At 37.9% G+C, this 19,812-nt stretch overlaps 1 protein-coding gene across 1 annotated transcript in view; it reads left to right on the top strand.

The window, feature by feature from the left end:
- The window catches only part of UTRN (utrophin), a 365,154-nt gene that overhangs the window by 140,064 nt on the left and 205,278 nt on the right, over positions 1 to 19,812 (top strand). The window contains exons 41-47 of the mRNA XM_044451088.1: positions 2,983 to 3,168; positions 4,679 to 4,851; positions 9,107 to 9,257; positions 11,152 to 11,327; positions 12,264 to 12,399; positions 17,266 to 17,415; positions 18,912 to 18,996. Of these exons, the coding sequence (XP_044307023.1) occupies positions 2,983 to 3,168; positions 4,679 to 4,851; positions 9,107 to 9,257; positions 11,152 to 11,327; positions 12,264 to 12,399; positions 17,266 to 17,415; positions 18,912 to 18,996 (1,057 nt within the window). The remainder of the gene's footprint in view (positions 1 to 2,982; positions 3,169 to 4,678; positions 4,852 to 9,106; positions 9,258 to 11,151; positions 11,328 to 12,263; positions 12,400 to 17,265; positions 17,416 to 18,911; positions 18,997 to 19,812) is intronic.

Genomic DNA, 19,812 nt, shown 5'->3' with positions numbered 1-19,812 from the left:
ATTGGAGCTTTTGCGGCATAGAGTAATAATATCCTGACTTAGTTCCCTGTTTTGTTAGTTACCTGCATCTGTTCCCCGCAGGGCTAACAGTAGTTTGGAAAGAGTGATTTAGATTGGGAAACAACTTTCAGTAAATGGGTTTAACTCTTCCCTCTCCTCCATGGTTGCTTTTAAGTTAAAAAATACTGCCATTGTATTCCTAAGTTTCCCAAGTTTGGGAATCCAGTCACATACATTCTATATAATATGCAGTGTGGCCCAAGTACTGTCTTTTAAAGACACATGTGGTGATAAAAATTCACACTATTATCTATAGTAATTTCTTTTCCCAGATGGATGCTCAATCTAATTTATTAACTTCCATCTTGATCAGAGAGCCACCTGCTATTTATAAGGATTTTTCATACCCTTGCTACTTTAAAGGATTGTCACTGTAGATAAAAGGGCTTTGTTGGGATATAAACAACACCACAGATTGCACAATGTGGGCTGTCCACTTGTGTCAGTGAGCATGTAGGTCTGCTGGAAGGCTGTGATCACATGTAAGTGCTTTTTGTATGAGCTATTATCTTCACGTGGAGTTTGTTTACGTGACTTATCTGGATTCTATAGATGTACAAATTACAGCACCTGCCTACCCGAGATGCTCTCACATGAGCTCATGCCAACAGAGAGCAGGTAATGATTAAAAACAGATTCAGGCTAAGAACCAAACAGTGCTTTCAGAAAGGATAGAGGCAGTTTGTCTCTGGAGTAAATGTCTGGAGTAACAGTTGCATAGACCCTATTCACATGTATAAGCTGTTATGGTGCTCCAGTTTTTGGCAGTTTGAGGGCACAGCCTTCAACATCATGCCCATATTTCATACACATTTTGAGAATATCAGTATATTGTCTTCATGTACAGACCTCAAAATATGTTCTGTGTGTGAAGCTATGTGAAGTCTTAAGTATGGTCTTGGAATTTTAACTTAGCATTAATTGTCTCAACGTTATTTTCTGGATCAAATATATTTTGTTTGTTGAGGAACATGGAAAATCACAGTTTCTGTATTTTCTTCTAAATTGAACCTTCAGTATAGAGCAGCTGGGGCTTGAGTTTTTCATTAATGTTTGGCATATTGTAGGTAGCACGCAAATAGTACTGCAACTGTTAGGGACCTGTTGGTGTTCCTCAGCCTACGATGGACTTGAATGATGATTCAGAAAATGAAAAAGCTATCTTTTGGTGCTTGGTTTTGATTGACTTCATGTTTTAAAGATGTGCAATTTGGAAATATTTTTCTAGCTAATTGCATCTGGTTTTAGGTTGGCCTAGTAACCATTTGCACAGCAGTCTGATCTCCTTGGACAGCTACAGCTTTGATGAACAGAAACAGTGAATTGCCATGTCCTTTTGACTGAATTGCCTCTGGAGTTCAAATCAAAGGTTTTCTCATCCTGTATCAGATTTCCAGAAGCCTCTGGAACCTCAGAAACTGAGTGTGAAGGTGGCCACCTACGATTTTTTAGCTGGCATCTGGTACTCAGAAGAGTACTCTCTACAAATATAGAGGATCCATTCTGTTATCATAAGTAATAGGGACTGTTAATTCTCATGTCCATAAATTTGTGTAGTTTCCTGGATGAAGCTGGATTGCAAGTCCCATTACACCTGACAGTAGGTCATAGTGGTTGGTGCTGACTAGTGTTGGAGTCATCTGAAATGCCAGACATTCGCTGTACTGATCTAAGAAACGATTTAAAAATTGCCCACATCAGATGATTAATTGTTAATTGAAATGTGTTTTCTATTGTCTACCCTGAATCTTCTACCAGATAACTTTATAAGATGACCTAAAGTTCTGGTATTATAAGACAGGAAGTTGTATGTTGTTATATGCATTTTTTCCACACAGTTTTTTGTTTTACAGTAGCAGGGGAGGGCAAACACTTTTGGTTTGGGGGCTGGATAGGCTAGGGGCTAGATAACATCTAGGAACAGATACTCCCACTTTAAGCAACTTTTGTTTCCCCTCATAGGCAATCCATCGACAGGGTGAATTTCAGCAGCTCCAATTTACTTTCCAATGTTGTAGTCTTCTAAAGAAGCCCATATGGTCAGGAAAAAAGCTGCTCAACTGGTAGCTCTATTTTGCTATGTAGCTTATCTCTGGCAGAAGAAATGTAAAGGCTTTCCTTATTTTAGTAAGCATATTTTTGAGATCCAAATAATATCATAGACCTATCTGAAAACACCCATGGGCTATTGTGTAATTCTTTCCCTCACTCACTTATTCCTGGGAGCAGCTGTTTGTGGCAGTGTGACCTGTTAACTTCAGTAACAGGGTAATAGATTCATATGTTGTGAATGGAGCGAAGTTACAAGAATAATGCTAAAGCTCTTGTATGGTTGCTTGAATATTCTCAAAGGACTCTTGCTTTCTTTAGCAAAATATGCTTCTTAGCATTCTCTTATGAGCTGGCTTATTTGACGAACAGTGTCATAAGTCATCATAAGGTTCGTATTAGCCTCTGTATCAGTTTATCAGATTATCAAAACAAACATTCATATTTCAAGAGGTCTCCAGAAGAGTAAAAAGACTCTGAGAACTTTGGAAGTGCAGCTGCAGAGGAGTAGATTAAATGGGAATGGGAGATAATTCTTTGGCTGAAATATTGATTGAACATATTGCATTGAGGTTGTTCATTTGACTTTTAGAGAACTCATTTAAAAGAAACCCAGCAGAAAAACAGGTAAATTTATGGGAATACCTGTTCTAGGTACAGTAGATATGTTTCATTTTAATTATTATGAGAATCACTTGGGGTGGTACTTTTTTCATGTTGATTATGTATTTAGGCTTTTAAAATGCTGTACCTGCACTGAACCTTAAGGATAGAATATAATGAAAATACAAATAAATGAAGTATTATTTATTTATTCATTATTAATGAATTTTATAATGAGATTAGTTTAAAAGGAAATTTCTTCTTCTTCAGTCAATCCCACAGAGAATCCAAGGTCTTCATTCGCCGACAATCAGGGCATCTCCATTCCCTGCAGAGTACTTGGTTGAAATTAACAAGATTTTGCTGGCTATAGCTGATGCTGAACTCCTACTGAATGCCCCAGAACTTCATTCTGGTATTTATGAGGATTTTTCTGCTCAAGAAGATTCATTAAAGGTAATAGGAACTTAGTCTGAAGACAGGAAACAGAAATAGGTACTAAAATGGTGGTTATTGTTTTAAATGTTCTGAATCTGACAGAAGTAAATTTCAGCAGACTCTCAAACGTTAAAAAAGTAACTCTATGGGTAGAAGGGGGTATTCTTTCATTTCCTCTTGTAGAAAATCAGTTGCCACTTGATCAGAAGCTCATATGTTCCTTTTTCTAGACATTTCCAGAATGACATCACAATCCTATTGTTACTCTTGATTGGTTATGTATTGTTATTTTAGTTAGGCAATGCAATTTTTAAGAGGTATAATGATCTTTTAAAGGTACTGTAACATAGCTGTAATGGAATGAGGAGAAACCAGGTTGAAGGGCACTGAGAAATTAGTTGACAATATGTAGTTAACATTAGTCCTGGTCATAGAGCACTAACAACATCCCTGCCTCACATTCAAGGAGACTGAACGTGCATCTCTATCCACTTCCTACTTTGATCATACTCATAGTATGCTCCCTGGCTTGGAGATCCTGTGTTCATTACCCTGGGTGGACTGAAAGAAACAAGTGGTCCTAGAATTTTCTGGAAGCAAAAATGATGCCACTGAGGTTGTCATATTTCTCATACATAATGAAAAGACTCCCGGGGAAGGACTGTGAAAACTAACAGGTAGATGAAAAAGAGAAGGACCATCTGTGGGATGGACTGATTCCATATGTGAAGCCACAGCCTTGAGTTTAGAAGAGCTGAGCAGGACTGTCATGGACAGGATATATTGAAGAACATTCGTTCATAGGGTCACCATAAGTCAGAGATGACTTAATGGCATGTAAAAGCAACATGTCCCCAAGTACAGCATTTGGAGTTCATGATCAGGAAGATTATATAAATGTGATACAGCTTTTTAAGGTACTATATTAAACTCAGAATCCAGTACGTAGTTACAAGGGAGTAAGTACGACAGAACTCAGTGAAACTTACTTTTGAGTAGCTATGCATAGAATTGCATTGTAAGTGTGTAGTTGAAGGGTGTGTGTGTGCGTGTGTTTGTACTTGTGAGAGATACATGAACACCCATGTGAGAGTCTCTCTGTTGGGAGACTTTTGCTTAGAAGTGCATGTGTGTCAGTGATTGTGTGGAACCATCTGAACAGGTTCTGAATCTTGCTGAAGCCAGGGAGAGATAGAAATATATAAAATTGTGCTGCTTAATAAAGGAGAAATATTCCCCTATAAGAATAAAGGAAGTAAGCTGCTTGGAAAGTGTAGTGTTCGAATTTTAAGGACATGGGCTGTAAATTTTATTTGCATTTGGTAAAATATTGCAGAAATATTTGTTGATCAGAATTATATATATTTTAAACTTCTGACTAGAAACCTATATGGAAGACATTAAAAGTATATGTTATTGATTCTTTCCCCATCTAACCATTATTTAACTTATTCCTGCTAGGAGTATTTCTGTAGTGGCTTTTAATGCTGCCTTGAGTACTTCAATAGTATTTTTATGTTATTTACAGAACATAAAAGACATACTGGACAAACTTGGGGAACAGATTGCTGTTATTCATGAAAAACAACCTGATGTTATATCAGAAGCCTCTGGACCTGAAGCTATTCAAATAGGGGATTCGCTAATTCAGTTGAATGCAGAATGGGACAAAATTAACAGGATGTATAATGATCGCAAATGGTAAGCAAAGGGACTGCATTTTTGGAGGTCAAAAAGAATAACTATTGCATCTAAAAAAGCTAGTTTCTTTACTATATGAGGAGGTGTGGATTTTGCATTATCTGATAAAGATGGCAGCATTATCAGTCCCATTAAGCTTATTCAGTAATATAATAGTAATAGCTTATAAACATAAATACTAAAGTTGCTTAGTAAAAGTCTAGTACAGGCATCTTCCCTTTTTGGACCCCTGGGCACATTTGGGAATTTGACAAACTGTTGTGGACATCATTGTAAAATGCTGCTTCCCATTACGTTTATGGATCTTAGTGCCATCTTTTTCAGCAAAACTAACAGGCCCTGCACTGTCCCTTTAATAAGAAATTGTCTTGTTTGTCTAATAAAGCCAATGCTTCTTCTAAACACAAGCCTTGGCATTATCTAGTAGTTGCTATTTTTTGGAAGAGGTTATTACACAGATAAATTTTATACTGGAACAGTCTTTTAATATTTATTGATGTACAAATTTTAAAATTATCTTTTAAATTATTTACCTGCTTCATGAAAGTTAGCAAATGATCCCTAGAAATTGATTCACTGTACCCTTTCAGTAGCTAAAAGACTACTGAAAGGTTATATACTCACTACCTATTATGCAATGAGTTGACTTTACAATGCTTTCAGTATTTGAAAGGTTGGCATCTAGATGCTACTTTCAATTGGATATTTATTTAGATACTTGGTTCACTTGTGTTGACACTTGGGTATATCTGCTAGAAAGTTGTATGCACTCACATGCATTCATTGTGTCTGCAGCACATCTTCTCCGTTTCCATCTCTAGTGGCCTTCGATAAAACTTCAGGAGCATGGTCTTCTGCAGGTTTTCAAGCAACAGAAATCATAACAGTCCCTTTGATATGTAGGAATAGTGAAGATGAATATTTGAATCCAAACTAGAATATTCCCCTTTTTGGGAAGGATTCTACTTTCAGGGTGGCCCATGCTGCTTAAGGCTATACAGCAGGAATGGCAGACAATATTTAATTGACAGTGTCTAAGAAGCTCTTATGGGTCTTTTCTCCTCCCTGTTCTATACCACCTCCCTCCTACTGCAAGATGGTTTGATTTCCAAACCGCTGCCTGAGTCATCTGGCACGGCAGTTCAGAGGCCTCTGCTAATTCCTGCTCATCCCATGCCCACTCTGAATTGGAGCTAGCTAGTTGAGGAGACTGTACCTTGGGTGGGCTGGGCTGCCTCTTAACACATTGCTATGGAAATTTACACATCTATAGATGTATATTAAAAATGGGGGAAAAGTTCATAGGAGCCCACACGCATCAAGTTGGAGACTCCTGATCTCGTACAGATCAGTGGGTAGGGATTTGTGAAGTATTGCTGCTGCTGCTGTTCATTTCATGTTAGATTTTACTTTCTTAAATTTGGATCCTTTCCTTCACTTTATTCAGTCATATGGTATTGCCTAGCTCAATTAAGTCATGTCTGATTAATTTTTTTCGTGATAGTTAAAATAGATAGTTTTCATGATAGACTCAACAGTAACCACCTTAGCATTTTGTTAACTTCACCTTTAATCTCGTGCACCATAGTTGAGAATGGCAATATGTTGGGACTTTTTCAGTCAATTACCTCCTATTTGGATCTGTTTTCACTATGAATATTTATTTGTGTGTAAGTGTGTGTCTGTGTAGATGTATGTCCTATTTACAAAGAGAAATTAAACTTTCACAGTTAATTGGTGAAGTCCAACTTATTGACTCTCTGAGTAAGTCATTGAAGTGGAAAGTATTTCTTGAATCTCACAAATACTGATCTTTTTCATCTTATTTGAAGTATGACTGGGATTGCTCAGAATCCCTTTCATACTAAGGCTTAAAATACTATTCATTATGTTTCTTAGTACCATACCCCAAATATTTTTTTATCTTCTTCATGGACCGCGCAGTCAAGACCTTGGAGTCTATTGATAATTATTACATTAAAGAAAGTCACTTTTTTTCCTGTAAAGCTAATATCAGTCATTTTCTGCAAATGACTCATTTTACCATGATTTATGCTAAATTTTGCATTAGTTAAGCTCATCATGCTTAAATTTAGGTTTATAGTTGGGACAAAGCAATCTATTTTGATCACTTATGCAGTACTTCAAAAGTACTTTATTGTATTCTTTTGATGTATTGTAATCCTCATTGGTGATTCTTTGGAGGTCTTTTTGGAGATGTTTTCTGGGCATGAAGAATTCACCCTTCTTTTTGCCTAGGATTAGTTACTTCTGATTCATACCACTTAGGGCTCATGTTTATGGGTCAGCAGACACACAGAAACCAGGAAAGCAGCCTGCCACTGTATGTATGCAGTCCAGAAGGATGTAGGGTTAAGTGAGTGACATTTTCAAAGGAGAGATGGCTGAATACAGCACAGCATGCTTGTCTTGTCGCAGACGAGCCATTATTTGATTAGAGTTATGACTTTGTGCTTTGTGTGCCCAAAGGAGAGAAATCTTTGTGGGCGTCTGTTTGGCAAAGAGATGTGGTTCTCCTCCATTTTTCAAAAGGGCACCCACAGAAAGTCACAAGTGCAAGGCCAGTACTCTTGCATCAAGCATGATTCAGCAGTAACTGAAAATGTTCATTCTGAAAAGCACCCTAGAACTTTCTTTTGCAAACAGCCAAATTTGTTTTGTCATCTCAAGCCAGCATAGTTATGCTTTCCTTTCAAAGCGTAATTAACATGGCAATTTGACCCCAGTTGGCATATTACAGTCTAAGAAAAATACTAGAAGCTTCCTTTTGTAATATCAGTATCAAATATAACAAAGGTAGCTCTCCTCTCCACACATATAACTACTTACATATTTAATTCTGCAAAAAGCAAAGCTGCGAAGAAATTTTAAAAAATGCCAGCCTCTTTGTGCCAGCTGAGGATATGGTAAGAGTGGACCATTCAGCTCTAAAACTTGTGGTTGTTGCTCACAGTGGGTGCATAAAGCTGGTGTGTGGTGTGGTGTAGTGTGGTGTGGTGGTTAGAATGTTGGACTGGGATTTGAAAGGTCTGGGTTCTAGTCTCCACTTGTTGATGAAGCTCATTGGGTGACTTTAAGCTAGTCATTGACTCTTTGCCTAATCTATCTCACAAGGTGGTTGTGAGAATAACTTAGAGAGGAAGATAATTATGTATGCAGGAAAAATGTTATAGCTATAATAAATAAATAAAATAAAGGCACATCTATAAACATGGAACTTCACATTCTTTTTTGTCTATGTGGCAAATCCAGTTTCCTTCTGTTTTTGCTGGTTTTGTTAATTATACTGCAGAGTGCAGTGCTGATTGGCTGGTGGTCAGCTGTGTGCAGCTACAATTGTCTGACATCTGTATTTCCTTCTTCCCATTTTCTAGAGCAATGACATTGCTAGGTTCAAAGGTACCTCCAGGGTCTCCCAGCAGCTGCCATCTATTGTAGCAACATACCCAGTCGTCTTCTCTTTCCCTCTGCTCCAGTTACATGGCTCCATTTCCCATGTTGCCCACATCCCCACGTAACCGATGGCATTGGCAAGGGGCTCTTTTTTCTTTCTCTTTAGTTTGGATAACAGTGCATGTGTAGGGGCTGACTGCTTGTGTTCTGTTCCTCTTGCCCACTTCAGTTTACTCGGTGGTATTAAGTAAAAGAGAGTTTTCTTTTCTGCCTGAAACAAAAGCCAGCTATTTTGGAGTGGGAAGAAGATGCAGTCTCCCTGGGGTATCTGAGGAGTGGAGTGACAGTGGAGTTCTGGGCTTTTTCCCAGATGTTTTGAGCCAATTGAGCCCAGTTTCACTCAGTTATTTGCTACCTATTCCTGATGCCTTAGGTACAGCAATGGGTCTAATCAGCAAGTCTGATTTGGCATTGAACTTTCTCTGAGCTTCTCCAGCTCCGTCTCCAAATTTAAGCAGTGCCCAGTTCATTTCTAAGTGGATGTTAATAGATGTATAAATGTATCAAATCAAGAGTAATCTTTTATTTTCATACTTATTGATGTGCAGATAGTGTTTTGCTTGAAGTTGGATGCAGCGCACCTAATCAATCTTCATTTTCCATGTAATTAAATCCAATTTTTCATGCTTGATTTTCTTAGCTGAGTGACAAGGTTGTTTCTCTTGGTTATGGAAACTATAACAGTAGTTTCCATTTTGCAAGGCTCCGTTACACGAAGCGGTATTGCTTTTGAAAAGTACATAGAATATGCCTTTCTCTCACCCTCATTTGTTTCCATCAGTTGCTTTGATAAGTCTGTGGAAGAGTGGAGACAGTTCCATTGCGATCTGAATGATCTCTCACACTGGTTAACTGAAGCAGAAAGGTCGTTGGCTGAAGCCCATGCTCCAGACGGTAGACTGGATATAGAGACAGCAAGGATACACCAGCAGGTATCTGATCATTTTGTGTTGAGGCGGAATGCCCAATTACTACCTTTTCATTCTGCCTCTTACTGTCAAGGAGGAAAAAGATACAGACTGTATTTTGTTGTCATCTTTATGCTACAAGTAGATAAAATGCTTTTCATACTATTATTTTAATACGTAATGCACACTGGCTTGAGAAATTATGCACATGACTTCCAAATGATTTTGATAAAACAACATCTAATTTTCTAGCTTTTTCTTCATATGAGTTTCTTTACTATGGTCTTTTCTAATGCCATGAACAACAACAACAACAAAAATCCTCCAAAAATTTTAGGCTGCAGTAGTAAACATGCTTACCAAGATGTAAGCATAAAGGGAACTTATGCCTGAGTAAACATGCATTCGGTTGTGCTGTTAAACTTTTGTAGAGGAGGATATCATCCAGCTAAAATTAAGCACTTGGGTTAAGTATTAATAGGACTTTAAAGTGCTTAAATTTGGCTGGGATCTGCTGTAGTTTTGCAAAGTTACAGAACAATGGTCAGGGATGGGATGCTGAGAATCCATGGTGGACGATACTCTTCCCCTAGAACTCTACCATGCTTGTCTCAGCAGGACAGACATGATGGAGATGCTGGTGGTTCTTCATTGTGGCTATATTTTCCTTCGCTTGTTGAAGACATGGGACAGCTTTTGACTGCTGGAGCCAAAGGTTTCCCAAGCCATCCCCAGCACACCACCGTCCTGTTGTCATGGCACTGACAGGGGAATGGCAAGAATAGTGCAGGTTTCTACACTCAGAATGGGAATTCAAGCTATTTAGGAGTTTAAGGGTAACAACTAGCACTTCAAATTGGGCTCCAGAACAGATGGTGACATGTGAGAACATCTGTCCAAACCTATGAATAGGTGGCCTGCTGTATTCTGTACTATTTGAAGTTTCCAAACCTCCTTCAAAGGCAGTCATTTGGAGAACATTATGCTCTATCTCAGAAACCATCAAAGGCAGAAAGGCCTTCATTTTCCAGCAACAGATGCAGCCATTATTAACAGCCAAAGTTGATAGAAAGCATTTTGTGATCCTGCAGTATATGAAAACACAAGGTAACCCACTTACTCTAAACCTACTACTTGATGGTACTTTGCAAATAGGTATATTCTGATCTTTTGTTGAATGCTTTATCCCATTTTTCCTATCTGTTAAAGAAGCAAATGTTTCTATCCTGTTTCACTGTAAATGAACAGTTATTCTTCTCCATTCTCAAGCAAGTCTGACTGATTTCAGTGGAACTTACTCCCATGTAAGTGGTATAAAATTGTGGCCTTAAAAACTTCATTTCATGATGATTCATATTTTTAGACAGAAGTAGTTATTTTTAAATTATTCATAGTTTAAATGTGTTACTTTTATGTAACACGTAAAGGAACACATTTAAAATGTAGTTCTGAAAGACTTGGAGGATCTAGGCCATGCTGTTCCATTATTGTGCCTAGAACATGTCTGATTTCATTCATTAAATACTATTTTGATATATTTTTACAGTAAAGAAATCTCTGTTGCCATTGAATGGTTTTTCTGCTTGTTAGGGTTATGTAAAAGTTTGGGTCTGACTTTCCCTGTCTTCTCTTAATTTCCTAGATTAATTAAGGGGTGTTAAAGCCTCCTTACTGGCCTAACTAACAACATGTTCTGAAGCAATTTTCCTTGGTGGATTTTAATTCATGAATATATTAGTCTACTCTTATAAGTGCCTAATCATTCATTTAAACAACAGATATTTATATCTGCACGCACACACACACACACACACACACACACACACAACATTGTGTGCTCAGTCAGTGCTTCAGGCTACATATCAGTGTCACATTGAGTAAGCAACAAAATCCAGCTTGGTTGTTGTATTTGTGACAGGAACTTGAAGAGGGAGTCAGCAGCCATCAGACCAGCTTTTTGATATTGAACAGAACAGGAGAAGGAATCATACAGAAACTCTCCACTACAGATGGAAGCTTCCTGAAAGAGAAATTAGCAGGGTTAAATAAACGTTGGAAAGCGATCACTGCTGAAGTTATGGAAAGACAACAGAGGTAATTCAGGATCATTCAGGATTTGAGGTACCTTAAAAGCATCCAAATGGCACTGCATATTTGCCATTAGGTTGAAACTTTCATGCCTTGATTCTGAAAGGTCTCCCAAGACTGCTTCGAAGCAATTAGTGATCATGCTGTATTTAATGTAATACAAACACACACTCTTTGCTTATTTTTCCCTGCTCTGTTTTATGAAATCATCCATTAACTTATTTAAATGTATATTTGGAATATGTAGATTCTGAACTGATATTTTGGGATTGCATTTTATTTTTTAATGGATACACCCTGCCTTGAGTGCTTCTTATTATTTAGCGAGGTCTAAATATAAAGAAAGCTTCAGTATTAAATGGAGGGGTGTGTTCAAGATCCAACAAAATAATATGTTTGAAGCTAAACTCAAAGTATCATTAATACTGATTCTTTCAAATGTGCATTACATTAAAATTATTTTCTCACTCAAAATAAAAAAGAATATCATAGTAGCAAGATGCACCAATTTTATATTCAATCCTACCCCCCTGCCTCTCTGCAAGGATTGGTTTGATCATACAGTATCAAAATCATTTAACTTTTTTAATTTGTTGGTAAGATAAGAGGAATTGTGCACCTTTGTTGAATGCTTATGTTAGCATTATGAGTTATAGCTGGGAATGTTTGAAAAAATAAATGCATTTTAAAGGCAAAGGGGAATGTTTTAGGCATAAAGTTCCATTTTTTCATTGCTGGAAAAATATGAAAATATTGCATGAAGTTCCTTTTTTGAAGCAGGTTGTATGCTCATTAATATTAAGTGTCTTTTAATATTCTAGCAAGGCAGTTTATTTATCTCTTTGTGAGCTGAAGACAATGCACACCTCCAGTTTTTATATTTATTTCAATATTTATAGCAATTTTCTTATTTTATATTCCACTTTGGGTTTTGATCCTCAGATTGAAAGGGGAGGATCAACAATTAATAGACTTCACAAGAAAGCTTGAAGAATTTAGTTGCTGGCTGGAAAACATAGAAAATGCTCAGGGTGAGAAACCTTCAATCAGCCATGAAGAAAATCTGCAAGAACTAATGGCAAGTTAGATCAAGATTATTGAATACTTTTTAGTTCAAATTGATCCCCCCATGTTTCTTTCTGTTGTGGAGGATGCAGTTGTCGAGTGTTATAACTATATATAGGTTATACTAGAACACAGAGGCAGGATGCAGTTCTATGCACAAAATTAAGCATGATTGACTATAAATCTAATTGAAATATGAAAAGGTAGTTTGATTCTCCAAGTATTATTGTACATTAGACTGTCATGACTAATTTAGTCCTAAAAGCACTACTGCCCTCCTAGGTTGGCTCTATTAGGCAGCAGTAAAATCAAGTGGAGCTATCGTTCCTAAGAGCTCAGCTCATGTTGCTGTCATTAGTTTTTTAAAAAATAAATATTTTGACTTTATTATGGCTGGCTTACCCAATATGTTGGCTCACCCAACATATTCTAGGAGGGATTATGAGTGTATTCTTTTGTACCTCAGCCCATTCAGTCTGAGAGGGCCATCAGCAGTGCCTGAAGGCTCACTCAGGTTTCCCGTCCAGATCCTGTGTGCCAGTGGAGCTTATGGGGAAACACGACAGTGATCAAGCAGAGGTAATTTTGACCACCCTGTCTCCAGCTGGTTTGAGAGAGTTGGAGAAGCTGACAGCAATAATGCCAGGAGGCAGATTCTCTCACTAGTCTGGTCTCCTACCAGGTAGAATGGTCCAAGCTGAGACACCAAGCTAAGATGAATCCACTTTCTTCAGGAGTAATGACCACAACAGCAGAAGAGAATGGATGTCTCTAATGGTGATGGAGATGGAGAAACTCCTGAAGGGCAACAACTGGGCAGCAACAGTAGTTGAAGGTGACATTGTTGAAGGATCTTTTGCCGAAGGTAGCAGTGAAGCTCAAGCTAACTCTGGTTATTACTAAGCAGAAGAAGGCAGTGGTAAACCAGTTCTGAATATTGCTTACAATCCAAAAAGGAAAAGAGATCATGCTAGAAGATAGAGTCCCAGGTCAGAAGACATTCATCAGCTATTGGGAAAGAGCAAAGGACACATATGAATATACCTGTCACTAATGATGCAAATACATCAAAGGTGTGAACAAAGTAAAGTGAATTAGAATGGAACATTTTCGGTTAGACAAACACTAAGTATTTTATTCTGGAAGTGATGAGCTCAAAAAAAAAAAAAAAAAGGTGTGGCTCTAATACTGAGGGAAGATGTAGCAGGAGCAGTAAGGGGTTATAAGGCAAAATCCAGTCAAATCATGTCAGTCAGAATCCTCAGAAAACTTCTCTACATAATCGTCATTCAAGTCCCTGCACCAACAACAGATGCTGAAGAAGAAGGAATAGAAGACCTATATGCAAGTGTCCAGTAGAGAATTGATAATATGCCAAAACAAGAAATGCTGATAATCATTGGTGACTGCAGTCCAAAAGTAGGAAACAAAGCAGAATGCAGTGTTGTGGGAAAATTCGGCCAAGGGATCAGAAACAAAGCAGGAGAATGACTCAAGTCTGTAAACCCAACCATCTGTTTACCACAACTGCATACTTCAAGCAACTGATCAGGCACCAATGGCCAATACAAAAATCAAATGGATTATTTAATTGGAAGTAGGAGATGGAGAAGCAGATGTGATAGTGACCAAGAACTTTTAACATCAAAAATCATAGTAAAACTGAAAAAAATCACTAACAGAAGCATAGTGTCAAAATGCAATTTAAATAATGTTGCTGAGGAATTCAGAGTCTACATAAAGAACAGATTTGCATTACTGAATTCAACTGATTGTGAACCAGAAGAACTGTAGACTGAAACCAGAAAGTTTATTAGCAAAGCATGCAAAATAGCAATTGCTATAGCAAAAAGAAAGAAAAAGCCTTGATTTATGATTAAAGAAATTCTCACAATTGCTAAGAGCAGGCAAGAAGTGAAAGCAATGGGTGATGAAAATATGGTCAGAATCCTGAATGCAACATCTCAGCAATGATTGTGTAGGGACAAAAAGAGTTATCATACAATGTCCAGTGCAAAGAAATAGGAGAGAGCAACAGGAGAAGAAATCCAAGAGAGTTATCCCAGATGATTCAAGAAATCAAAGGGGGAATTCAAGCCTAGGTTAGGAACATTGAGAGACCAACAAGGTGAACATACTATCTGATCGGGATAAAATAAAGAGAAGGTGGAAACAATATACATAGGAACTATGAAGAAGATATAAAATAATGAACGACTTCTTTGAAGTGGAATCCTATGAAAAAGAACCCACTGTTTTAAAAAGTGAAGTGAAAGCTGCTCTGAAGACACTTGGAAGGGATAAAGCATCTGGGGTAGGTAGGGTACCAACAGAACTATTCCAAGCTTCAGGGACAGCATTGGTCCAAATCCTGAAACACAAAACAATGGCCCACAGACTGGATATGTTCAGTATACAAGTCTCCAAGAAAGGAGATGCAAAAGAGTGCAGCGATTTCCCACATAAGCAAAGTGATGCAACAAAGAATATTGCCCTATATGGAATAAGAAATACCTGACATTCAAGCTGGAGTCTGAAAAGGAAGAGGAATTCAAAATCTTATCACAAATGTGCATTGGCTATTGGAACACATAAAGAGTTTTAGAAGTTCAGGTTAGGCTATGCTGTTTAGACTAGAATAAAGCCTTTAACTATGTAGATAATGGGAAGCTATGGATGGTCCAGATAGAAATGGGTGTACCTCAACATTAGATTGCCCTGATACAACCTGTATCAAGAAGCTACTGTGAGGACACAATATGGAGAAACAATGTTTTTCTATAGGCAGGAGTATTAGACAAGGGTGTTTTTATCTCCCTATCTGTTCAATCTGTACCCAGGACGTATCATAAAGCTGGTTAGAATCAGAGGATGATGTCAAGAGTGGCCCCATCTCTCACTCATTACAGATTATTCAGATAGTTTCTTCTAATTTCAAGGAGGAGATAGAGGAGCAGCAAGGGGGAACCCACTGATTCTAGGTTACCTAACGAAGAGCTTGAGAATTCATCTGCTTTGGAAGGGGCAGAAGAGTTTTCAGGGTGGGAGGAGAAGCTGATGCATGACTCAGTGCTTGACCCAGTAAGCCACCTAGTAGAGAATCTCTGGCATTCCCGCCATCTTGCTTTCAAACAGCAAGAGTCACCATGAGGGTGGAGTCCAGAGGGCAAGATTCCAGTTTGGATTCAACTTTTTATGTGGGCAGATGCTTCTCCATCCGCTTTAGTAGAAGGTTATTTAGAAGTCATACTGTTGTCTGACAAGTTTCAGTAAATGAATTGCAATTCAAAGGATTTGTCTTGAGATTGATAAGAAAAGAGCAAAAGGGCCAACTCATGACAGCAAGAATGAATTTTGGCAGAAGATACATCAATAAGATATGCAGATGATAGCATATTACTGGCAGAAAGCAGTAATGAATGGAAATGACTGCTGATGAAAATGAAAGAAGAAAGTACAAAAGCAGAACTGTAGAGGAGCATTAAGGAAACAAAAATCATGATTACAGAAAAATTACAGCACTTTAAGGTCAGTGATGAAGAAATTGAAATTGTGAAAGATTTTACATACCTTGGTTCTGTCATCAATTCAAAGACTGAGACTTGGAAGGACAGCAATGAAGGAACTAGAAAAGATGATCAGGTGTAAGAATGTTTTACTGGAAACTAAAGATAATCCACAATATTCTATTCCCAATGCACAAGTGTGAAAGCTGGAAAATGAAGAAAGCTGTCAGGAAGGGAAGTGATGTGTTCGAAACATGGTGCTGGAGGAGAGCTTTGTGAATACCCTGGGCTGAAAGAAATATGAACTAGTGGATGCTAGATCAAGTCAAGCCAGAACTTGTTGTCCCTCAGTCACATCTTTTTCTCTAAGAGAGAAGAAGCATTAAACGGGAGGATCAAATATGAAATGGCCTGTTTCCCTAATGTAAGCTGTAGCCTTGAGTTTACATGAGCTGAGCAGGTCTGTGAAGGAGAGGACATTTTGAAGGGCATTCAGTCATTCATGGGGTTATTACGAATCAGGTGGTGACTTGGTGGCACCAACATGCATGCATGTGCTTGTTCATATAGCATAATTTGTGGCCATAGTGGGCAAATGCTGAATTCCCATGCTCAGTAATCCTTGTTACCCCATTTACCAGCATATAAGACAACTTGTGAATAAGGCAAGGTCAATATTTTGGGAAGTTTTTCTGGTGTTTGTCATACGTCAGGCATGTAAGACAACTGCCAATTTTTGCTTCCCTATTTCCGGTTTCAAAGGTCCTCTTATATGCAGATATATCTGTAGAAAAAACAGTGAATATCTCTAGGAAAAAACTGAAAATATCTCTAGAGGCTTTGCATCCACTGAGAGACAAAACACGTGAGTGAGACTGGCTAGTGCCGAAATAAGGGGTTTCCAAACAGAGTCCCTAGAGTACTCACAGTTTTTTGATAAAGATATTTGTGGTTTTCCCCTGAAGACATCTATGGTTTGTCCCTAGAGAGATTTGTGATTTTTCCTCTTTTGCAGGGGCCCTGTGGTTTCAGGCATCAGTGGGGGGCTTAGAGCCTATCCTCTGCAGATATGGGGGTCCTACTGTATGATGAAAATTTTATGCCTGGCATATAATATGACACCACCTCCCCCCATTTTTGCCTCACTATTTCTGGTTTCAAGCCTCATCATATGATACTTCTCTTCCGGCACCAGCCATTGCCTGCCTATGTTCTTGCATGCCTATAATTAAATTCTTAGGTTTTATTGTCTATATCACTTCCATAACTTCTTTTCTCAGAGTTACTTTCAGGATACACATTCTATTCTGTGTATAACCATATGAAATACTCAAGTTCCATCAGGCTGAAAGCATTGTCTTAACTCCTTTTAGGGCTTGATTGAAGAGATGGAAATGCAAGGAGAAAAACTCAAGTGGCTAAACAGAAATGAACCAGATTTGCTTTCAAATAAAAGCATTGGGCTACAAGAAAGAGAGAATATTTCTGATAGATTGAGGACCTTGAATATGAAATGGAAGAAGGTAGGATTTTAAAACAGAATCTTTATCATGACTTATCACGAGGAAGCATTCAATGTATTCTTAGTTATGCTTGTGCATAACTAGTCAGGGAGAGAACTGGATAAGTGAGTATAGCAATAGTGTCATATGGACTGGATGACATTGGTTTTTTTTTTTTTTTTGGTAGCCTCGGGTAATGCAGTGCCTGCTGGATGTTTTGTGCTACAATTCTAATAATTCTTAATTCCTAATAGTGGCCTATGCTGGCTGGAGCTGATGGGAATTTTAGTATAAACCATGTAGTCTTCCACTCCTGGTCTAATGATTAGTTTCAGCTTGCATAAATAGAGATCCTGTAAATGCATTTGGAATAATTTTTCTCAATGGGAAATACATTTTATGTGTATTTATTTAAACTTGTACTTCTTCTGTTCTTCTAGTACAAAACTCAGAGTTTTCAGAGCCTACAGAAGGTTCCAATTTCCTTTTCTTCTGAGACTAGAGCATGAAACATAACTTAACAGCACTGAATGCTCTGAGCTTATTTATCAAGGTCTGTAGAAAAACTAGAAATTTCCGTGTCAGAGAGAAGCTCTAACCTAGTCTTTACCTGGTATGCGGCTTCGTGGCATGCAGAGCATTTTTGTTTTAACTGGGTAAGCTTTCAAAGATGTAATTCACATCCTGAAATAGCGGAAGTCCAGCAAGTCTGTATTACAGGACTTTGCTGTAAGTGTAGTCAGAAATATATTTACTGCCTCTGTATTTTGGGAATTTTTCTAATTGAAAATAATTGAGCTTATGATCTTGTTGGGTTGCTTTGGTCTGGATTGGATCTAGATGCTGGCCAGCAGAAAATGACTTCTCCCACCCTTCTTGTGTCACACCTCCATCCTCTGAAAATGCTACACAGAAGGTCACTTTTTTGTTTAGCTAAAAAGGTGCCTTTTCCCAAAGTTCCAGAGTGGTATATAAATGTTAGAAAATTGAATTTATTGAAAATACCTACATACCACATTTGGAGTAAGCTCTCTCAAGGTGGCATTTAAGAAAACTGCAACACATAATACAGTAATAGAAAATTAAAATTGAACATTAAAATCAAAGAATACTTTGTACTACTTGGACTGTCCAACTTATTATATAAGTGTTGAGAGAATGGTTGTCTTATACTGGCTTCTAGCTTACTAGTTAAAGTCACTTCCTTTGTCTGAAGAACTCATAAAGAGGTTTCTTTTTCAGTGGCTGCACAGCACTCTTTTCTTTACATTTGCCCTCATTTTCTCTAGTCACCCTTTCAATGAGTTTTGTTGAGCTTATGGCTTCCATACAGAATCCAAAACGTGTTAATGGACCTGGACTGTTTTTGGAGCCAGATTACATCCTCCCAGTGCTAGATAAATGAATGAAAGAAATGGGATGGCTTTGCTGCTAAACCCTGTAGAGTAGTAATGCTTTATGATACTGTTCGTGCTGCTCTCAGTTCTCGAAATGTAAAGATTTTCCTCCCATATTAGGTGTTCAGAGATGCACCCAACAGAGTAAAAGAACTAGAGGCATGCATTCATCAACTCCGCCTTGTTCCACAGACAAAGCCCTCTGGTGAGATATGAGCTGAAAATGTTTTTCTCTGGGGGACATGCGAGATATTTTTGTCATCTTATTACATCTTAGTTCTTGGCTAAAGAGCAAATGCACCATCAATATTTCTTTGATCTTGAACAGAGAGGATGCTTAAACTACTATTTCTGTTAAATGCCTTAATACTAAAAAATTAAGACCCTAAGTCTGCATGTATTCTTTAAAAAAAAAGGGACTTATGATAGCTTTTCTTAACAAAAAAAAAAATCTTTGCAGTCTTCAAAATGAACAGCAACAAAAAAACATACCTGTCATGTTACCAGTCTTTTGAAAATCTGTACTGATGCATTTGTCTGTTTCTGTGATTCACAGGACCAATAACTAATGCTGGCATACGATTCAGTGGCATTTCCTTTGCTTAATTTTGAATTGTTCCTTCCTGGAACTTACTGAGACGCAAAGTAAAATCAGCTGCAGCTTTTGACAACTTAATGATATCTGTACTTTGCTCACTCAGTAATGTTCCTAAACTGATCTGATAGAGGGGTCAGAGAGTGAATTTCTTGCACTCCACTGAACCCTGCCAAAAATGAAGATGCCATTGTGATTTTGAGTGATTATCATCTTTCTGCACCATTCTGCAATAGGCCAAATGATGATTCGCTGTTATATGAACAATTGGAAGTACTTGTTTTGACAATTTCAGACTGGCAGGAAAATAAGATTTTCAAGAGTTAATGTGGATGGAGAATGATGCAGAGGGTATTCTTAGAACTGCAATCAATCAATCTTGCTCCTTGTTTTTACAATCCAGTACAGCAAAAAACCCAGTACATA

This window comes from Varanus komodoensis, unplaced genomic scaffold, assembly GCF_004798865.1.
Source record: "Varanus komodoensis strain SLA01 unplaced genomic scaffold, ASM479886v1 scaffold1, whole genome shotgun sequence".
In the NCBI taxonomy this organism is placed as follows: domain Eukaryota; kingdom Metazoa; phylum Chordata; class Lepidosauria; order Squamata; family Varanidae; genus Varanus; species Varanus komodoensis.
This window is presented reverse-complemented; position numbering and strand designations above follow the sequence as displayed.